This window comes from Geotrypetes seraphini, chromosome 14 (genome assembly GCF_902459505.1).
Source record: "Geotrypetes seraphini chromosome 14, aGeoSer1.1, whole genome shotgun sequence".
NCBI classification, from domain to species: Eukaryota; Metazoa; Chordata; class Amphibia; order Gymnophiona; family Dermophiidae; genus Geotrypetes; species Geotrypetes seraphini.
This window is the reverse complement of record NC_047097.1, coordinates 12,178,935-12,192,227: the sequence shown is the minus strand read 5'-3', so window position 1 is coordinate 12,192,227 and position 13,293 is coordinate 12,178,935. Positions and strand designations below refer to the sequence as shown.

General features: G+C 42.5%; 1 protein-coding gene across 2 annotated transcripts in view; it reads right to left on the bottom strand.

Annotated features, from left to right (window-relative positions):
• Window positions 1–13,293, bottom strand: part of CLK3 (CDC like kinase 3) — a 75,828-nt gene that overhangs the window by 60,244 nt on the left and 2,291 nt on the right. For both annotated transcript variants that reach the window (XM_033919907.1, XM_033919908.1), the window contains exon 2: window positions 11,120–11,271. In XM_033919907.1, the coding sequence (XP_033775798.1) occupies window positions 11,120–11,271 (152 nt within the window). The remainder of the gene's footprint in view (window positions 1–11,119; window positions 11,272–13,293) is intronic.

The window sequence follows — 13,293 nt, the reverse complement described above, 5'->3', positions numbered from 1 at the left end:
TACAACATAATACAAAACAAGAAATAATTATATCTTAAATCTCACTCAAGTCCTCTATTTAGGATCCAAGATTCAAAATAAACGGAATTTAAGTAATCAATTAAAGAAGAAAAACAGTTATAGTTAATACTGTGCTAACAGTCGTCTATCTTTCTTATCTATCCTGGGCTGGCTCTTTCTCCAATCTTGACAGTGATAGGAATGTTGTCAGTTGAGATGGTTCAAAGAAAACAAATTTATGCAATTTATAATGGACTATACATTTACAAGGATAACGAAGAAAAAAAGTAGCTCCCAGGGCTATTACTGCTGGTCTCATCAGAAGAAATTCTTTTCTCCGCTTCTGTGTGTCTCTGGCCAAATCAGGAAACATTTGAACTTTTAGTCCCAAAAATTCTTTATATTTATTTTTGAAGTATAATTTCAATAACCATATCTTGTCCATTGTGAGAGCTACTGAAAGAAGCAATGTTGCCGGCGTAGCTACTTCCCTATCTGAGGATTCCAATAAAGCTGTAACATCCAAGGGCTCTTGGTTAAATTCTTTAGCATCCTTAACAGGAAGGTAGTACACCTGAGTTAGAGGTGGTATAGAAGATTCAGAAATTCCCAATATTTCCGTCAAGTAACGAGTAATCATTTCTCTAGGAGTCACTGTTATAATCTTAGGAAAATTAATTAATCTAAGATTATTACTTCTTGTGGAATTTTCAAGTGACTCTAATTTCCTTCTTAAATTGGTGTTATCTTTAATTAAAGCCTCCTGTATAACTTTTTGGGAATTAATATTCTGTTGTTGATTTTCAATCTGTAATTTATTTTCAGTGGTTGTTTTCCGTATTTCCAGGATATCTTTATCATACACTTTAAACCGTTCCTCCACTTGATTTAATTGGGATGCTATAGTTTTAGGAATAGTAACTACCAGGTCCCACAGAGCATCCAATGTAACCTCCTGGGGTTTAGTTATCTGAGGAAATTGAAAATGTAAAGTCTTATGCTCACCCACTGGCAAGTCTTCCAATATCTGTCCGGACTGGGCTATTCCTTCCCCCGTAGATGTCCTGTCCTCGAGTTCCTTGTTCAGGTTTCCCAGAGAAATCTGGAGAACCGATTCTCTGTCCCCCGGACTGATCTCTACTGCCTCTAGAGTAGGAAACACTCCGATTCCCGGAAGTTCCCCCTCCCTCGGGGAACTAGCCGTTCGTGGATGCGGGGGAGGTGCTCGGTTGTCAGGGCTAAAGGTGGTTTCCAGCCCCAAGGAGGACTGCTGCTCGCCGTTCTCCTGCAGTGTCTCCAGCGGGGGTAGCCCTGATCCTGCCGACGTTCCCTGCATGCGCCTGATGATTTCATCAATGTTGCCGAATACGGAGGTCTCTGAGCGCCGCGAGGCCCCAGCGGCGCTTTTCCCTCTCCGCTTAGGCATGTCGAAGGTAGGAAATCAATTTTATTCGAAAAAAAGTATCTAATTGAGAAAACTCTCAGGAGCTGGCGCACAGCGTCCCTATACCGTCGCCATCTTGGATCGTTAATTGAAAACTCTAACCTCCATTTATTTTTAACTCTCTTTGCAGTACATTTTGGTAACTATGACGGCAGTGATAGTCCACGTCGGGACAAATGATGTTGCCAGAAGAGACTACAGCAGGAAGGCACTCACCGAGCAGTTCAAGATTTTAGGAAGGAAGCTGAAGATGAGGACTCGGAGGATAGCGTTCTCAGAGATCCTACCAGTACCAAGGGCTGATGTGAAGAGACAGACGGAACTACAATCAATTAATGCGTGGATGAGGAAATGGTGTGAAGAAGAGGGTTTTCACTTTGTGAGGAACTGGACAACGTTCTGGGGCAAGAACAAGCTCTTCAGGAGAGATGGATTACACCTGAGCACGGCGGGAACTAGACTACTAGCAAACAACGTCAGGTAAGGAATAGAGCAGGCTTTAAACTGAGAGGAAGGGGAAAGCCGACAGTCGACCAGGTGTTGATGATTCAGAAGACAGTATCCCGAAAGGATACTGAGTGGGGGAAGTGCTGGGAAGACACCAAAAACACCAAACAGGCAATGAAAAACCAACCAGACGCATCAAGAGGGGGATAAGAGGAGTCTACTACCTGGGGAAGACAAAAAGGAACAAGAGAAAGGGAATGAAAATAAAGAGGAAAAGTACCACGTACCACAAGGGAAAGACAGGAGAGACAATAAACAAAAGTCTGCAGAAGGAGAAGGGGACGGAAAGAATAATGAATCGCAAGGGAAAATAACAAGAAAACAAAAATATCGAGACTTAAATTGCATGTACACTAACGCAAGAAGCCTGAAGAACAAAATGGGGGAACTAGAAATCATGGCCAAAGCATGAGAACCTAGACATCATAGCAATCGCGGAAACATGGTTGAACGATGAAAACAAATTGGATACAGTATTGCCTGGGTACCAGCTCTACCGAAGAGACAGGACACATCAGAAAGGAGGAGGAGTAGCACTCTACGTAAGGGACAGCATTCAATCGTCCGGAGTGGACGCAGCAACGACAAATGACCAACTGGAATCAATATGGGTTAAAATACATAAGAACATAAGAATTGCCACTGCTGAGTCAGACCAGTGGTCTATAATGCCCAGCAGTCCGCTCACGCGGCGGCCCTCTGGTCTAAGACCAGCACCCTAACTGAGACTAGCCCTACCAGCACAAGTTCTTGTTCAGCAGAAACTTGTCTAACTTTGTCTTGAATCCTTGGAGGGTGTTTTCCCCTATTAACAGCCTCTGGAAGAGCGTTCCAGCTTTCTACCACTCTCTGGGTGAAGAAGAACTTCCTTACGTTTGTACGGAATCTATCCCCTTTCAACTTTAGAGAGTGCCCTCTTGTTCTCCCTACCTTGGAGAGGGTGAACAACCTGTCCTTATCTACTAAGTCTATCCCCTTCAGTACTTGAATGTTTCGATCATGTCCCCTCTCAATCTCCTCTGTTCGAGGGAGAAGAGGCCCAGTTTCTCTAATCTTTCGCTGTACGGCAGCTCCTCCAGCCCCTTAACCATCTTAGTTGCTCTTCTCTGGACCCTTTCGAGTAGTACCGTGTCCTTCTTCAGGTACGGCGACCAGTGCTGGACGCAGTACTCCAGGTGAGGGTGTACTATGGCCCGGTACAACGGCATGATAACCTTCTCTGATCTGTTCGTGATCCCCTTCTTTATCATTCCTAGCATTCTGTTTGCCCTTTTTGCTGCCGCCGCACATTGTGTGGACTGCTTCATCGATTTGTCGATCAGAACTCCCAAGTCCCTTTCCTGGGAGGTCTCTCCAAGTACAGCCCCGGAGATCCTGTATTCGTGCATGAGATTTTTGTTACCGCCATGCATCACTTTACATTTATCCACGTTGAACCTCATCTGCCATGTCGATGCCCATTCCTCGAGCTTGATTATGTCACGTTGCAGATCTTCGCAATCCCCCTGCGTCTTTACTACTCTGAATAACTTCGTATCATCCGCAAATTTAATCACCTCGCTCGTCGTACCTATGTCCAGATCATTTATAAAGATGTTAAAGAGCACAGGTCCAAGCACCGAGCCCTGCGGCATCCCACTGGTGACGCTCTTCCAGTCCGAGTATTGTCCATTTACCCCCACTCTCTGTTTCCTATGCTCCAGCCAGTTTTTAATCCACGTATTTCACCCTCAATTCCATGGCTTGCAATTTTCCGAAGGAGTCATTCATGCGGAACCTTGTCGAACGCCTTCTGAAAATCTAGATATACAATGTCGACCGGATCGCCCTTGTCTATCTGTCTGTTTACTGTCCCTCAAAGAAGTGCAGCAAGTTCGTCAAACACGATCTGCCTTTGCTAAAACCGTGCTGACTGGTCCTCATCAGCCCGTGTCCGTCAAGGTGATCAATGATGCTGTCTTTATCAGTGACTCTACCATCTTTCCCGGTACCGAGGTCAGACTCACCAGTCTGTAGTTCCCCGGATCTCCCCTCAAACCTTTCTTAAAGATCGGTGTAACATTCGCCACCTTCCAGTCTTCCGGAATCTTTCCCGATTTGATCGACAGATTGGCTATTAGTTGAAGCTATGGTCCCTTTCAGTTCCTTGATGACCCTCGGTTGGATGCCATCCGGTCCTGGGGATTTATCGCTCTTAAGCCTATCAATCTGCCTACATACCTCCTCTAGACTGACCGTCAATCCTGTCAGCTTTCCGTCTTCATTTCCAGCATATAGCCTGATGTGTTCCGGTATGCTGTGTACATCTTCTTCGGTAAAACAGATGCAAAAAATGTGTTCAGTTTGTCAGCGATTTCTTTGTCCTCCTTTAGTGCTCCCTTTATTCCATGGTCATCCAACGGTCCCACCACTTCCTTTATGGGTCGTTTCCCCTTAATATATTGAAAGAACGGCTTGAAGTTCTTCGCCTCCTTGGCTATTTTTTCCTCGTAGTCTCTTTTGGCCCCTTTTACCGCCTTATGGCGCCTGCGTTGATGTTGTTTGTGCTTGTTCCATTTTTCATCCGTTTTTGACCTTTTCCATTCCTTAAATGAAGTTTTCTTGTCTCTGATCGCTTCCTTCACCTCTACAGTGAGCCACGCCGGTTCTTTGTTCTTTTTCCTCTTGGATCCCTTGTTGATACGCGGTATATATAGATTTTGCGCCTCAGTGACTATGTCCTTAAAAAAGGACCAAGCTTGCTCTAGCTTTTTTACAGTGCTTATCCTCTTCTTAATCTTCCCTACCATGAGTCTCATCCCTTCGTAATTCCCTTTTCGGAAGTTCAGTGCCGTGGCTGTCGTTTTGAACCGATGTTTCTCCCCTGCGTCCAGATCAAAGCGGATCATATTGTGATCGCTGCTTCCCAGCGTCCCTTCTACTTCTACATCTTGTGCTGGTCCTCGTAGGCCAGTAAACCGCTTAGAAACCTCATGGTTATTAGCGGTATATAAGAATTACATTAAATTAAATTTTAGAATTAAGCCCAGAATTGCATTTCTTTTAGTATTTTCCAGGAAGAAGCGGAACCGAGATAAAGATGGGACTGTATTACCGCCCACCTGGGCAAACAGAAGCAAAGGATGAAGAACTGAGAGCAGAGTTGAGGCGAGAATGTAAAAACGCAAACACCATAGTTATGGGAGATTTCAACTATCCTGGGATAGACTGGAGCCACGAAGTTTCAAAGTGTTCAAAGGAATCGGAGTTCCTAGAGGCTGTAAGGGACTGCTACTTGGAACAGCTTGTCAAGGAACCAACGAGAGGGACAGCTATTCTGGATTTAATCCTCAACGGGCTGAGAGGACCTGCCCAAGAAGTGGAAGTAGTGGGACCATTAGGAAACAGCGATCACAACATGATCCAATTCAAAGTGGAAATAGGTATGCCACAGGGGAAGAGAACCATTGCAACAACGTTCAATTTCAGGAAAGGAAACTATGATGCCATGAGACAAATGGTAAAGAGAAAACTCAGGGACAGTTCCAGAAAGGCACAGACGGTGGAGCAAGTCTGGACTTTATTCAAGGACACGGTAAACGAAGCACAAAACCGGTATATACCCAGATTTAGAAAAGGGTGCAGAAAGAATCGAGCAAAAGACCCAGCATGGTTAACCAATGAAGTTAAGAAGATGATAGGAGACAAGAAAAAATCTTTCAGGATGTGGAAAAAGGATAAAACCAAGGAAAATTGGAAAGAGCACAGGAAGCATCAAAAAGAATGTCACCGCGTGGTCTGAACAGCAAAGAAAGAGTATGAAGAGAGACTTGCCAAGGAGGCACGGAATTTTAAACCATTCTTTCGATATGTGAAAGGAAAACAACCGGCGAGGGAGGAGGTGGGACCCCTGGATGAGGGAGACAGGAAGGGAGTGATAGTGAAGGAAAAGGAGGTGGCGGACAGATTAAATACGTTCTTCTCATCGGTCTTCACAAAAGAGGGCACATCCAACGTGGCAGAACTGGAAAAATTCTTCAAGGGGGATCAAGAGGAAAAATTATTGTGCATTGCCTCAAAGACGTACTCAAACAGATAGATAGGCTAAAAACTGACAAATCCACCCGAGAATACTAAAGGAGCTTAGAGATGAAATAGCGGAGTTACTACAGCAGATTTGCAACCTATCCTTGAAAACAGGGGTAATCCCGGAAGACTGGAGGATAGCGAATGTTACACCTATCTTCAAGAAAGGATCCAGAGGCGACCCAAGGAATTATAGATTGGTCAGCTTAACCTCAGTTCCGGGGAAGATGGCCAAATTACTAATCAAGAACAGTATCAATGAGCATATAGAAAGAAATAAGCTGATGAGAGCAAGCCAGCATGGTTTCTGTAATGGAAGATCATGCCAAACGAACCTACTGCACTTCTTTGAGGGGATAAGTGAACAATTGGACAAAGGTGACCCCATAGACATAGTATACCTGGACTTCCAGAAAACCTTCGACAAGGTACCTCACGAGTGCCTACTAAGGAAACTGTGGAACCACGGGGTAGAAGGGGAAATACACAGATGGATCAGAAACTGGCTGGCGAACAGGAAACAGAGGGTAGGAGTAAAAGGACACTATTCTGACTGGAAAGGAGTCACGAGTGGCGTCCCGCAAGGGTCAGTGCTGGGACCACTGCTGTTCGATATATTCATTAATGACCTGGAAACAGGGACAAAGTACGAAGTGATAAAATTTGCGGATGACACAAAACTCTCCGGTACGGTTAGATCTGTTGAGGAATGTAAAGAACTTCAAAGGAACCTGAACAAACTGAGTGAGTGGGCAAATAAATGGCAGATGAGATTCAATGTAGAGAAATGTAAAGTCATGCACATAGGGAAAGGAAACCCGATATACAACTACACGATGAAGGGGACGATATTGGGGGAAGGCAACTTAGAAAAAGACTTGGGGTTTTGGTGGATAAAACAATGAAACCAGCGGCACAATGCGCAGCGATCTCATAAAAGGCGAACAGAATGTTGGGCATTATCAAAAAAAGGTATCACTACCAGAACCAAGGAGGTTATCCTCCCATTATATAGGGCAATGGTGCGACTGCATCTGGAGTACTGCGTACAATACTGGTCGCCGTACCTTAAGAAGGATATGGTGATACTCAAGAGGGTTCAGAGAAGAGCAACAAAAATGATAAAGGGCATGGACAACCTTCCATATGCTGAGAGGCTGGAGCAGCTGGGGCTCTTTTCCCTGGAAAAGCGGAGACTTAGAGGGGATACAATAGAAACTTACAAGATTATGAAGGGTATAGAGAAGGTAGAGAGGGACAGATTCTTCAGACTGGCGGGGGCAACAAAAACTAGAGGGCACTCAAAAAAATTGAAGGGAGACAGATTCAGAACAAATGCTAGGAAGTTCTTCTTCACTCAGAGGATGGTGGACACCTGGAACTCGCTTCCAGAAGAGGTGGTAGAGCAGAGTACGATTTTGGGTTTCAAAATGGGATTGGACGAGTTCTTGAAGGAAAAGGGGATTGAAGGATATAATTAGAGGCAAAATGTCTTACATAATAGATAACTTACAGGTCATTGACCTGGGGGGCCGCCGTGGGAGCGGACTGCTGGGCATGAAGGACCTGTGGTCTGACTTGGCAGAGGCGATGCTTATGTTCTTAAAATATATTTTGTAGCATTTATGATGGGCCATGTAAAGATGATACAATAAAATAACAAGAGTGGGCAAAGACAAGTCTGCAGACCGTGAAAAGAAAAATGTCTTACATGATAATTTTCTTTCCTTTAATCAGAACAGATGAGTCTAGAATTTGTGAGTTATGTCCATCTACCAGTAGTTAGAAATAGAGCTCAACAAAATGAACTCCGATATATAGGACAGTCCAACCAATATTTCATCATCAAAGCAAAAAAAGAGGTATCACACTCCACAAACTTCTCCCTCCTCACAAAAACTTTGAAGATCAATCAATTAAACAAATCCGAACAAAACTGTAAGAAACACATTGTAACAGAGAACCAGACAGGACAGGATTTCTGAACTCTTTCTGATTTTTAAGAAAAGGAAACTATAAGGTGAGGCATAATTTTTGCTTCCATTACATCAGGAACAGATGAATCTATAAATAGTGGAAAGTAACAAAGCAGTCAAGTAGGGTGGAACACAGATATTATGACAGAAATGATTGATGCTCCAAAGGAAGCATCTTGTTCTGCCAATATATCCAGGAGGAATGCTTTGAAAAGGTTATGCAAAGACGACCAGATAGAGTGACAGATTTCCTTCAGGGACAAAGTCCGCAATTTGACCCAAGTAGCAGCAATAGCCCTAGTGGAATATACCCAGTGAAAATCAGCACAGCCTTGCCTACCATAAGCAGATGAAATGGATTTCTTGAGCCATCTCACAATGGTAGTCTTAGAAGCTGAGGCACCCTTATTAGGGCCAGAGTACAGCATTAAAAAAAAAAAAAAGATGGTCAGACCACCAAAACTCATGGTAAATTCTAGATAGTGCAATAAATCATGGTGAACAACTAGGGTCTAGGAGAGAAATTCCTGGCAAATGTCCTTGCGAGAAAAGGAAAGCAATTGGTTCAGTTGAAAAAGGCCAAATCCATTTTGGGTAGAATGAAAGGCACCAGAATGAAGCATGATGCAGTGCAGTACCCTGCCTATCATAGCTTAGGCCAGGAGTACAGAGCAGGCTAGACTCCTGCCATGTCTGTATTAGTGCATTCAGGCCTTCTGAACCAAACTCTCTTTTTCTGCTGAAGAACCACTGCACCTTCACATTGCACTAGGGTTCCTTCGGGTTCAACACCAGAATTCCCCATTTTTCAGTGATTAGGGCAAACTTTCTTGAGTCCAGGGAGCTCCAACTCAGCATATTCAATGCACCCACAATGTGGACTGCTGAGAGCAGTACATGCCTCTATGTCCACTGAAACAGCAGGCAAGCCTGGCCCAGAGCCAGTGGAGCACCCCACATCCCCTCTTGCCTGTTGATATAAGCCACAGCTGTTGTATTGTCTATTTTGACTGACTGGATATCCCTGCAAAGCCATCTGAAAGGTCTGCGGGGCCAGACAGACTGCCCTGAGCTCCAGACAACTGATATGCCACAGTATCTTTGAGTGGGACCAGAGGCCCTGAGCGTTGCGGTGAAGGCAGCAAGCCCTTCAACTGGAAAGACTTAAGTCAGTGATCACCACTTCCACAATGGAGTAGCCAATTGTAGGCCCTTTTGCATATTGGCCACGTGTAGCCCTAAAACAAGTTAATGTGGAAATTGAGACAATGAGATTCGCCGTTCATAACCCTGCGACATGAGACACTAGCGGGTAAAAGGGTGTGCTGTGGGGCAGGGGCATATCTGGGCCCTCACCCAGGGAATCACCTCTAGGGTAGCCGTTATGGAACTCAGGACTTGAACATAATCCCAGACTCTTGACGAGGGTACACTTTGAGGTTTTTTTATGTACTTCAGTTTCAAAAAAATGAAAATCCGCATTAGTTCCACCGATTCTAAAAGGTTGAATAAGATTGGCAAGTTTCATTTGTTTTGCTTATATAATAAACAAGGAAGTATTTTGACTCAAAGTTGTGAAAATTTGCAGGGATACTGTACATGTTCTCAATATGGTATCAAACAAAAAATTATATCTCCACAAGTATTCCACTGGTGAAATCTTAAACTTTACTAAAGTTTGAGTCATATAAGATTCAGCATACAAAGTTTCATCAAAATCTGGGATGGTGTTTAGACCACTTAACATGGAAGGACCCAGAAGGCAGTACAGCCAAATCAGCCCCAACCACACCCAAAATGGCCACTATTCCCACAGCTGAACTCAGCAGAAAAGAGGGAGTCGGTAGAGCTTTCCAGTGTGGGAACTCAGCTGAGACACCAATGATTCAGAGAGATCCAACTGTCTAGAGTGCAGAAAACACGAAGCATAGACTCCCAACACTGGTCTTTGTGCTGTGTTGTGTTGTGTTGCTACAGCCGCCATTGAACAGAGCAGGAATAAAAAAAACCGTGGCACAGCAGGGATCTTGACACTGATACTATATTTAAAGAACTACTCGCCCAAAGAGGAAGGCTTACTGTGTTAAGTTTCAAGTTTCAAGTTTATTTACATTTGATGTATCGCTTATTACAAATTTCTAAGCGATGTACAATTTAAAAACCAGCAGATTGTGGTAATACATACAATTTTACTAATTTGGACAGTTGACAAAACAAATTTAGACAAACATGATTGAGAAGGAAGGAAGGGGAAAGTTACAGTTGCATTATTTGTTAAAATTTACATAGAGGAGATAATACAATAGGTATAAATAAGGGGTATAAATAAGAAAAAAATAGGAGAAGAGAATCTTAAAAACATATGAGTTTATAAAAAAGATCATTTCATAAGTCAAATGCATCTTGAAACAAGTAAGTTTTTAACAATTTTTTAAAAGAGACAAGATCTTTTTCATTTTTAATAAAGTTTGGGAGAGAGTTCCATAATGAGGGGGCCACCACTGAAAACATATCTTTACGTCTAGTGCCAATAATTCTTAATGAAGGGACTGAAAGTTGGTTAGATAAAGATGATCTTAAGGATCGCGGAGGATTATACGGAACTATCATTTTTGATATAAAGAGGGGTTCGTTTGATATTAAAGTTTTATAAACTAGGAATAAAGTTTTAAAGGTGATTCGGTGAGAGATTGGAAGCCAGTTCTCTGAGACAAAGTCTCTGCAGTCTCTCTACTAAGGCATTATCCTCCTTGAGTGCTCCTTTTACCTCAGTCATCTAGAGATCTGACTCTTTTTGCTCATTTGAAGAAAGGTTTTATGTTTTTGTCCCATGGCAAGTTTCATTTCCAGTTCATTTTTGGCCTACCTTATTAATGCCTTATATCAATGCTTACCAAAGATTTTCAGGCCAGCGACACCTGCAGCCACACCAAGGCATGTCATATGTAATAATGTATCTATTGATCATCAGCCAAGGTCATGACTCACAGTTTGGGAAATGCTGTTTCAAGTTTTTTTCTATTCCACCTTCAAAGGACGGATAACAGAAATAAAAGAACCAGACTAATTTGTCTGGGAATTACAAATTTAAAACATAAAACTTACATCTTTTTGTACTATATCTCACCTTCTGGATCGGGATCTCTTGGGCGATTCCCAGTATGGTTGGTGTCTATGTTTTCTCTCCTGATCTCTGCTGTGGGACCTCTTCCTCCGCTTCCATGTGTGATTCTTGTAGCTTTCCTGCTCCGGAGACCAATATGACTTACAATGGTACATCTGAGACACAAAGGATATATCTCAATCAATCATCAGACTATCTGATAGATGAAGTACAAGCCCAGATACATGAATGTATACGATACCCTAAAATGTATTACACTTAATACTGCACCTTTAACAAACTGCATCAAAGTGAACCATAGTTAACATATATCAAGGTACAAACACACAGAAAAAGTAAAACTCAAATCCCTCTGCTTTTAATTTTTTCTGGAAACGTAGATAATTTGATTTATTTATAGACTAAATATTACTAAGGCCCTCTTTTAGTAAGCCGCGGTAGAGGTTTCTACCGTGGCCTGGAGTGCTAAATGCTGCAACGTTGCTCCAACGTTCAAAGGAATTCTACGAACTTTGGAACAGCATTGAAGCCTAGATTCTCTATAGGGTTCAAGCTTGACAACTGGTAGTGCCATGCTAGTTCTAATCCCAAAATGGCAGCCGCAACCTCCCACAGCAGTCTGGCAAGGCTGCCACAGGAAGTTGGGACCAACATCTTGACTACTCAGCAAGTGGAAACAGGAGCAACTTGGGATTGCAGATACTGAACTCAGAAGAGGCCACTAGACCATTAGGGCTTTTCAAAGGTAGGCCCAGGGAGGGCAGAGTTGATGTGCGGCAGCCCAGAGGGACAGGTCTTCTGTCTGGGAGGGAGGGAAGACTGACCTGGAGGTGATGGGCCTATGGTGGTGGCAGCTATGTGGCTACAATTTCAGTTCTGGCTGAAACCGAGCAGTGAATTTCCATTGCAGATTTGGGTTCAGCCTGAACTCTCAGCCCCAGTCACCCTCTAATATAAATACAGTTTGGGTAGATGAGTAACTTACAGGAAGATGTTTTACAATCTATGCTTTCATTAGGTTGTAACTTGCACAGAGCACTAGTTATAACCTTAATTGTCTTACTAGATGAGTTTTTGGTAGCTATCTGCTAACATCTATCATTTTAGTATTCTAATGGTTTTTGTTTGGTTGGTTTTTTTTAATAAAAAAGCAGCCTGTAGTATATCTTAATATTTTGCTCAAGAACAAGGACCAGTGTGTAAGTAAACATTATGGCACTGTTGCCAAAAAGAAACCTAAAGAACTGTGGTACAAAATATGATAAACAAATGCTTTTAAACTAAAAGAGGGCCATGTTTTCTGAGATTACTGTAAAACAACACTACTACTAGATCTCAGAGGCAAAGTCCCAGATGATACGTGAAGAAGCACTAACAACTTGTTACTATGCTAGGGAAACAATATTGCTTTCTCTGAAATGCTGATATCTGCTTCACCCGTCTCACCATTTCACAATATCCTAGTTTAAAAGGTACTCAGACATTAATACTATGAAATTTAGAATCCAAAATCGCTAGTAATTGTTTAAAGAATCGTTTTGACCAACAGAAAGCAGTTAACCCCAAAAACAATACTCTGAGTCACCTAGTACACACATTTTATCTGAATTTGCATAGTAAATATTACATATTTTACCCTTTAATAGCAAACATTACCATGCGGTAAGTGCAACAGCTATGAAGCAATCAATAAACTAAACAAAACCTTAAGTTTATATACCGCATCCTTTCCATAATTATAGAGCTCGGCACGGTTTACAAGAGCTTAATATAGGAAGGAATAACATATTGGGTTTGGAGAATGAGTACAGGGGAGAGAATCACATTTTTGTGAAAAGCTTAGTTTTCAGGTGCTTACGGAATAGTTGGAAGGAGCCCTGATTCCATAGTGGGACAGTAAGATTATTCCAAAGCCCTGTGATTCTGAAGAAGAGAGATTTTCCCAAATAGAGGATACCTTTTAGTGAGGGGAAGGATAGTTTAAGTTTTTGGGTGGGCCTAGTGGTGTCTGCCTAGCACATCCTCTGCAGTTACTACACCGAAAAGTTATTTACCATGCATTATGACTTAGTGCCATTAGCAAAGATACATTTGCCATCTCTTCTCCTTTACAACTGAAACATTTCATAACAATTTACAATTATCTTTTAAATCAAAACTGCTGTACAGAATGGAAT